The sequence below is a fragment of the Ptychodera flava genome, chromosome 20 (assembly GCF_041260155.1).
Source record: "Ptychodera flava strain L36383 chromosome 20, AS_Pfla_20210202, whole genome shotgun sequence".
Classification (NCBI taxonomy): Eukaryota; Metazoa; Hemichordata; class Enteropneusta; family Ptychoderidae; genus Ptychodera; species Ptychodera flava.
The window spans coordinates 23859515-23869283 of NC_091947.1; the positions used below are offsets into that span (position 1 = coordinate 23859515).

The window sequence follows — 9769 nt, forward strand, 5'->3', positions numbered from 1 at the left end:
TTCTATGAAAATCCATGTAAGTCGTTACATTTTAAAAACTAACATTGACTTCACTCACCATTAACATTCCACTACTAACCAACCTTTATCTCCCTTATCATCGCGTTTCCATGGAAACTTCACCATCACTGCTCTTTTTTATGCCTTTTTTTCCTCTTTGGTCCATTTTCTAGATGTTTGCAGACATTTGGCCAGGTTTGACTCCACTGTACTCCGGAGTTAAAAGCAACCGCGATAATTGGCAGGCCTTGGCGGACGTTCACGAGGATGGTTAGCTTCACTTTTTATTACGATTTGTCTCTCAGACACAAAAAAAGGATAGTCAGATAGAGTCAGTCAAAGGATACGACTTTTTTCCCGTTTTTTTTTTATCCTTTCTTCTCCCACTTTAGACATTTGCAGACTTGGAACCTCTCCTGAGCCCTCTTTTTGAGGGTTGTTTAAGTAACCGCAAGAATTGGCAAGCCCTTGCGGAAAGACACGACCAGCTTCTCAAAAATGACACGGACTCTGGGAATACTAAGTCAAGCAAAGAGGAGGATAAAAAGTCATCCAGTAAATCGGCTGGTGAGGTGACATGTGCTAACTGATCCACGTTATCTAACTGTGTGCAAACTTGCATGTAACCTGACTGTCCTCTTTGGATAATCACCTCCTCCTGGTAGTATCCAGGACACTGTACAAAAAAACCTGCCCCTCGATTCCACCACACGTTCCACACCCCCACAACAATGGTCCACACCCCACAACAGTGGAAACACACGCACACCTTGTCTCCTCTCACATCACCGAGATACCAATACATATGGTGACATGTACTGTAACACATCCTGTAACACATCGGTATCACATTCCATTACGTCCGAAGTCATTTGGCCAGACTGTGCTCCATGAGTTTGCAAGTTCACAGACCATGCCATGCACCAAGCATTCCTCCTAGACAATCACTAGCCACGTCAACAATTTTAGATTTAGCATACCAGCACAATGATTCAACTGGATCAGGTATTTTCAAACATTTCATTCCAGTTGTTGTATTTATGAGGTAGGTAAATGTATATGTTTGATTAATTTTATAAAATCATGATGGCTCACACACTGTTCAAAATCAACAGTGAGACAGGAATATAGTCACTTATTTAAATGTACACTGAAATACCCCTTATGCATGTCAACAGCTCATGAGAATTCTTAAAACACCACTGGTAGATTTTGTCAGTTAAATGTTGCAGGTTAAAAAGCAAGATAAGATCCCAACGCCAGTTATATGTTGTGTAGAGATTGTCTCAGGGGAACAGGACAGCTGGTTGAAGGAGATCCTGATCAAGATGTTATAAGGTCTGAAATATTTGCGTAATGGAATGCTAATAAATGAACTTTTGACCAAAAGTTAAAATTTTCATATCAGGTCTGAAAAAATCTACCAGCCACGCTTGGCATGTGTTCATACCTCCAGTATTACAAACATTAGTTCATAGCCTGTTAGATAAACATCAAATTTTCAGTCATCACAAAACAGAAAAAAGTTACAAAAATGGAATCTTGGTCAGTGTCAACAATTTTTTTTTCAGTTTTACATAGGGTTTCACAAACTCCTACTGGTAGCTCATCCTTGGTTTCAAACTGCTCTCAGTTACACAGAGCAGCAGGGTTTTATTTCCTGATTATAAATGTTTGAGTGAATATGGACTGAAAGTTGCTTGCAATCTCTGCGACAAATGGCCTGTTGTTGTCACTTCTTTTCCGTGATCAGCCACATCCACACTTGTTCTACCATTTATCGTACTGTAATTCACCGACATAAATATTGAACTTTTCAATTTTCCATTCGTGATACCAGATGCAGGGAAACAGTCGTTCAAAAGTTAAAGAGTAACTATTGTTTCAACTTCGTACCAATCCTGTTTTCATGTACACACTTTGTGTACTGCAAACTTTATGAAATTTGTAACCCTACGTACAGTACGTCTGACAACCTTGGTACTATATGTGAAGCTTTTGGAGCACAGAAGAAAAACCTTATCAAGACTGACAGAGCAGCCAACTGCTGTTCTCTGGAAGAAAGTGTATGACATCTGAAAAGAATGAGTAACCCTTTGACAAATGATGACAGTACTACATGTAAACAAATAAACAAATGACAGGGAAACGAGAAAAACTGCTTTCGTTACTTGTTCTGACTGTAAGCAGAGCTGAAATTACGTCCAGTCAACTGCACCTTCAGTATGCTAAAGCTGCTCAATATATACCTGATTTCTCAAATAAAGACAAAACCTCGTCTAAAATAAAGTCTGTTTATGCAAACTCTCTTCTCTTGGATTTTATCGAGCCAACCAAATTTTTCATCAATGTTCAGATATGAATTTTTGAATTTGTGAAATTTGCATAGGTTTGGGATTGTACTGTAGCACAGGTACAGCGTACACGGTTGTCATTTGCTGTATGTAGGGACTGGGCACTGTTTGTATGTACATTTTGTCAAAGTTATTGTGGCATGCGAGTCAGTGGACAAACACCTCCAGCGCACATCCGGTCTTGTCTGCATGACACATGTTACATACACCCTCACATATCCTGACTCACCCACACATCGCCTAACTCACCTACACATTGCCTAACTCACCTAACCACCTACACACACAAACATACACAAACAGATTTCTTTTCCAACACTGCATCGTATTGTTATTCGCTGCATCAGCCACTTGAACATCTGGTCCTAAGGTCAGTTTAAGTCGCACATCACCACCGATCAAATGTAAGTCCATCAAAAAATGCAAAAAAACACATTGCTGCTGATTAGCGTGCGTAGTTGCTTTTTAGGCCGGCAGTCACTTTTTTGTGGCTTCTTCACTCTCTCAATGTCATTCTCAGTTCATCTTGTGTATGCTTCCATCGCTTAATAATTTGCTAGTTTATGTAGAACAATTGGATAGCCTTCTGCTGTTGATATTTCTTGTCGTATAAGGGCAATAATTTCTGCTTCACAGTTTTAGAGAATGACTTTTGCATCTATTTCTGGACATTTTTACAATTCAAACAATGATGGTACCACACCATTATACTGAAATATTCAAGAATCTTTGTGTCGAAGTGCCTCTGTAAGTAGAAATTTAAACAAAATGTTTCAGGTACCAAGAATTGATTTAGTTCGCTGTTCTTCTAACAATGCCCATATTTTGCCAAGTTTGTGACATAATATGACATCTCTAAATTTCAGTTTACACAGATGAACTTTAGTAGGAAAATTACCTAGGGGATCATAATTATAAATTATAGATTTAAATGTTTCAAAATGAATCGTGAGTCTTTAACTAACAATTATTTATTGATGATATCATTTAAAAATCTTTCAGTCAGCCAGCTGTAATATAGAAAAACTGACCATATATTTAATTTAAAACATTAACATGTTGCAATGACCTGTTTAAGAAATATCAACAGCAGACTTGTTCTCTGTGTATCAAATTCAGTTTTAATAATTTGATTTCATGCTGCATATGTTGCTCCATTGGCCAACAATTTTTTTCTGTTCTTTTTTTTTATTTGCTGGTATTTGTTTTCAGCACAAGGTAACAAGAACAGGGGTGAGGATGCAGATGAGAGAGTTAACAGCACTAGTGCTGGCACGGCTAAAACTGACTCTAATGCCCAAGCTTCTAATTCCAACAACCCGTCTTCTCACCCTTCTCCTACCCCCCAACCCACCACTCTGCCTCCACAACCCCCCTCCGCAGATAGCAAGGAAATGAGAGAGAAAGCGTCGTCTGATACGGCCGCACCGGAAAAGGACGGTGACCTGAAGCACTCGGAGGTGATAACGCCGCCGAAAAAGTTGGAAACGTCGCAGGACAACATCGATGTTGAGAAGCAGAACATGAAGAACGTTGAGGGCTCGCGGAGTGCCACAAGACGCACAAGCGCTGTACATAATCAGGAGAGAGAATCGCTGGACTCAAAACCCAAAAGCAGTTTATGTGTACTACTTTGATATCTCGTTTCGTCCTTGGTGAACTGTATTGTCGTGACGTCTGTGTGGTTGAACCTGTGGTGCTTTGTAACCATGGTGACATTCGACAAGCTATTCGCTTTTCTGTCTTACACAATGTGCTGTCTGTTGCAAAAGAAAGACCAGAACTGTTAAATCTCATCAAGTGTGTTCACGAAATAAACTTGACTCACAGCTCTTGACGTAACAATTCTTTCTAGACTGCAGTATGTTTAATTTCTCCGTTGAATACTTTAAACCGTTCAGTGAATGATATTCAAATTGCTGCAAAATATAGTACCCACCACAACCAGAGCACAGATGTGTACACCACTACTTTAATAATGCTGTATTCTTTTTATTATTTGAATCAAGAGGTTTTAGAGATTTCCGTGCAGTTTGTAAAAATATTTTGGTGCCTAGGGAGTTTTTGCATGCAGACTGAGTCACCTGACCCTACGATAGCCATTCACGATGGTAGTACAGAATTTAAGCCTCATTATGGTTTCTGTGTACTCCCTAGCCACATTATAACTTAATCAGCATAACAATTCTGGCCAAGCCTTCCGTGACTGCATAATATGTCACCCTGTCAGAAAAATGAGCATATTATCCCACGGAATGCTTGACCATACGTTTAAAGGAAGACGAGCCATTGTTACGTCCAGCATTGTGATTTGCTAAGTAAGGAAAATTGATGCAAAGAAACATCTTATTTCTGTGAATTATCATGAATTCAGACTTTATTATCACAGTGCCATTATCTACAGGAAAGTTAAAATTCAATGAACAAAGCAAGCCAAATTTCACGGGGTACTATGACAACAGACTATCCAAATGTTTTTATTCTATTTACACCAAAACTTTTAAAAAATACTGTACATTTGTAAATAAATTTTAAGCATTAAGATGAATTGTAGACTTAGAAATTTAAAAATGAATAATGTATCTTTGAAAAGGTGTTATAATTTTTTTGTGTGTGTTCATCATGTGTCAAATTTTAGCAGAACTTTTTTTTATTCTAATATAATTATAAAATTGCAGATACAAATCAGAGTGCGCTTTCACACATCTGCTCCACAGGGATTTACTTTGTAAAGTTACAGGGTACTCCCCAGAGGAACGGGAAAACCTGTACAAAATTGCAAAATGCATTTACTATCACAATAGAGTCTGCCAAATGCCAACATTTTAAAGTTCAAGCTCTTTCCTGAAATTTCCATTTGTCATGCAAATTCAAAAGGCAAGCTGTGGACTCAATTCTCTGGCGTCAAACTTTGGTGCAAAATTTTTGTTTTCTGAAGCAAACTTGAACCTTTCACCCCCCCCCCCTCAACTGTTTACAACCTTATTGTTTTTTGCAGCAGATGTAGACTTCTCCATGAAACCTGTATGTTTTCAGTGGAATGAGGATTTTATGTAGTCTGCACCTCAAAACTTGGAAAAAGTTGTTAACTCTTTCTATCATTGGCTTTCAAGGAAATTCCAAACTGTTGCCTGTATAATCAAAGCTTAAAACAAATCAGGGTTGATCAGCACAAACAATGTTTGTATTAGAGCTCTACATTGTCCATGACTTACATGCACTAGTGTGAGAAATTCAAAGTGGCCGCCAGTCATTACTTCATAAAAAAAATTAAATCTTCGATTTTCTTGAAAAGGAAAGAAAAGCACCCTGAAAGGTTTCAGTAATTTTGTCATTGAATCTGCTCTGTGAAGAAAAAAACTTAAGAACCTCTCCAAAATTCGAAGATTTCCTGACTAAATTGCACTGATATCACGGGATTAAGATTTTGAAATTTAATCAATTATCCACCAATATTGATAAAGAAGGCTGTAGTTTGTCTTTTTTACCACTGACACCTCTCTCAAAAAAGTCCAAAGTGCACCAGTGATGTGACATCTCAAGATAGCTTACAAAACTATAATGAAGGAAATATTACAAATAATTTCCACTCCTCTCTCAATTTACCACCAAACATCATCAACACTACAATGTAGCCGTGTTTGCTATGATCAGTACAAACTTGTATAAACGCGATAGCCCATTAATGCCATAGTAAACATACACATGACATGAATAAAGACAAGTTTGAAGAGATGAACATGCTCATTTTACAACCAAAATCTCGAAATAATTATTGAGATGCAGTCCAGATTTTTAACAAAGAAAGATTCTGTAGTCTTTCTGAACGCCTTTTCAAACTTGTGAGGATGCGTATCCTTACATAAACCTGTTATTAGTGTAGAGGTACATATACTTTCATGATGTCGTACGCCTGTTTTACAATCTGTATTTAGATCTTCTGTAGGAAACAGAGAAACTAAATTACTATCTTATAGTCATTTTAATCCATTTGTGTCCAAGTATGTGGACATACAGATACCAAGGTACCCCTGCCCTGCTCTAACAATGTATTTGGATGACGATTTTTGGTTGTAACAGGAGCACAATGCCATCCACATGACAATTTTCAAGATCTCAGAATTTTGGCCAGACCTTGAAATCCCATATGCTATGATACAATTATTCTTCTGTGCCACAAAAATTTAAATTTATTGCCACTTGTTTAATTTCTTTGCCAAAAGAATCAAGGTAAATGATTCTGGTTTCGTATTAAATACTCAAGGCTGATAAATTTTATTAGATGCTTGAAGTTTTGTCTGTAACTGTTTTACCTCAACAGTGTGGTTAGTTAAATCCAGATGTTCTGTAGGGTTTGGGAATGTATAATAGCAAATAGGAATGATAGAATTTCAGCTTACTTTCTATGATATGTCTACAAATGTATAAGCATGTGGATCTGAGGCACTGGGTCACAACATGTTTCACATCAATGTTACTGTCATCTTGTGTTGCGACAGCATTGTTGATTACACGATTTCAGCAGTTGAAATTAAAGTCACTTTTATCGTTTTGTTCTCAAACTTGCCAAGTGAGAAAATAATTTACAGTGGTATAGTTGACGGGTCAGTGAAACTTTTCAAAGAACAGAACTATTAACAGAGAAAACCTGCGCAGGGATATCCTCTATGTCGACATCCAAAACAGAAATGGGTAATTTGTTGAAATGGCAATTGCAGGTTACCTTTCTTTCATTGCTGTTATTCAGGGATACTCTCTCTACTCCCCAACCTAACCTCCCAGTTTTTCTACAAGATTTCCTTCAGAAACCCGTCCAAAGAAACATTGAGCACAATGACTTGAACGAGGCTCAGGCGAACAGACTTAAGGCAAACAATTCAGCATATATTTTTTGAAAATTTCAAGCATTATAATTCGATCCTTATATTTCAGCTCTTACCATACCATACCATACTAGTGAATGCTAATAAAACATCACCTTTGTCGATCACATATTTTTTAGTCATTTACTGCTTGTAGAATGGACAATGGTGTCGTAGTCGATGCAAGAGGATTTTATTTATTTTTTGTTCTGAATCATCATTGATGTACACATTCCATAGGTTTTACAGAAGAGTATTTATTGTAAAGTACCTTAGTATTTATGATCACACTTAAGAATTAAAAAGAACGACTTAAAAAGATCACAACTTCTGTTTTGATGTGTTTTTTGTCACCACAAATTAATATAGTTTCACCATAAACTTGTCTAATAATCCCCAGTAGTGTTGTTGAAATGATAGCTTTTCTGATTCCACAGTTTTCTGTGTACATGTACTCTTGCCTTGCTCGTGAGTGCAATCATTATGTAAAGAATTTTGAAAGTTGAATTTTGAAAAATGGTAGGACACAAAACATAATGACATTAATTTCTTGTAAGTCCTAGGAGACCCAGCTGTTCATCACAAATTCTGAAATTTTCTGACTTGCCAAATTATTGGCTACTAGTGGCAGAAATTCACATATCTAGCCCAATAGGGCTGTTTACAAATGTTATTCTCTGATTAATATGCAAAAATAATTATCAGCAAGTTTAGATTACATTTTTGGAAATTACACATGCAAGAATATTGACAATAATTTCATAGGCAACTGCCAACAATATGTCATGAACTCGAGAGAACAGCAACATGCAAAATGATAAAATTTGTCTGAATTTCCTGCAGCCAAGTCCAATCTTTATACTGAGCAGCAAACCAGAATTGTGAATATCCAAATATGCATTGCTTGAACATATTCATGTAGTTGCAACAAAGGCCTAAGTTTTGCTACACTGAAAATCTGGTTGACTCATCATACAGTATTTAAGTAGCTCTCAAGACCTACCTGGTAAGGAACTTGTGCATGTGGGTGGAATGAGTGTGGGCAATTATTTAGCCGTTTCAAAAAAAGCAGTGACGACCACTTATGAACCAAACAATGACACGTGGTACACAGTTCATGCATTGGACTACAGTGGAAAAGTGTACCAGGAAGCTGTAGTGTTGAAAATTTAGATGGTGAGAGCTGAAAGAAGCTAACACTGGGCGATCAAGATGGAGGCATGAATTACAAGTAGAAAATTTCACTGTAGATGAGACCAAGATTGGGCGGAGAGGAAGATTAGTCAGAGAGGGTATTTCCTTTGAAAGATTTGATGGCTTCTAAAAGTTCTGTAGTCTTGTGCTGTGTGGAAGAATTATTGCATCCTTCACTTCGCTGTAGAACATTAGGTGAATTATAATAAAAGCAGGTTCATTGATAGTAATTATCACTCATTTACACTGCATAGAAAGCGGCATAGTCAGTACACTTTTTCACATTGATGTGGTAAGTTAGGAAATGTTCACAGGTTGTCAACACTAGATTCAACAAAATAATACTGTGCCATTGAAACAAAAAGTTATGAGGATTAACATGGGCATTAAAATTGCAGAAGTAAATGGTCTGGGATTGTTCAGCAGTTTATTACAGTGCATTTCTCTGGAGGATTGTTGTCGCCTGTCATGCGCCCTCACAGGCAGATGTATTATAATTTTTTGTTTTAATTAGGAACTTAAACCCAGTAAATTTGAGATATTGAATGTAGCATCTGTACAGATTATCTCAGTGGTACTGTATCATGAATAACTGACTGAGGTCCTGCCTTCAAGGTAAAATATACTTTGTATTGGACTCAGGGCCAGAATGTTTCAGCCGTTAGTGGTATCAGGAACTCAAGATGTTCTTTGATTTGTTTCAACATTTCAAGAATTCTTGTATGAATCACTTGAACGATGTAGGGGCTTGAACATCAGTCCTAATCAACTATGCTAGCATATATATAATTGATTTATTTGTGAGCTTATTGAAGGGACAATCCCATTGTGGTTTGCACCCTGTAATTGGTGTAGCCAGGGTAACACGATGGTGGTACATTGCACTGTCCCTCACCCACATTCCACCACAATATCACAAATTTAACCTGTATGACTATTAGAAAAGCAGTTGTGTCATGTTCTCCTTTATTAGGTTCACCATATAGCAAATAGTGTAAACCATTATCAGAACAAGCCTGTCCACACATTTACCTGGCCATTGGACTTACTGTGATGATCCTGTGGATGTGCAACCATATGATGTCATACAGATGCTCTCTTGACAATTATTTGGTTTTTGCTGGATCCTTCATTCACTTGACCCCTTTACCCTTTCTTCTCAATCACACTTTTGAAGTTTCACGCACAGGAAATCCTCTTGTCCCATTTATTGTCTTGTATTTCATCATTTGACATCAGGACCATTGGGTGATTAGATCGTATAACTGCCATCAGCCTGACATGTCTGATGTTAACATACTAGTAAGTATCACATTCGTATTTCATTCAATGGGCCATGCGTGATGATGGAGTCACCAT

The 9769-nt window shown here is 37.4% G+C and overlaps 1 protein-coding gene across 24 annotated transcripts in view; it reads left to right on the forward strand.

Annotated features, from left to right (window-relative positions):
- The window catches only part of LOC139120371 (cGMP-specific 3',5'-cyclic phosphodiesterase-like), a 131790-nt gene extending 124247 nt beyond the window's left edge, over positions 1 to 7543 (forward strand). For 6 of the 24 annotated variants that reach the window (XM_070684742.1, XM_070684722.1, XM_070684720.1 and 3 more), the window contains 2 exons: positions 393 to 567; positions 3567 to 7543. In XM_070684742.1, coding sequence (XP_070540843.1) covers positions 393 to 567; positions 3567 to 3991 — 600 coding nt within the window. In that variant the 3' untranslated portion in view covers positions 3992 to 7543. Of the gene's footprint in view, positions 1 to 173; positions 271 to 392; positions 1513 to 3566 lie in introns of those variants that run through there. The other 18 variants (XM_070684732.1, XM_070684730.1, XM_070684733.1 and 15 more) reach the window with 11 other exon arrangements.
- Positions 7544 to 9769: the final 2226 nt, after the last annotated feature.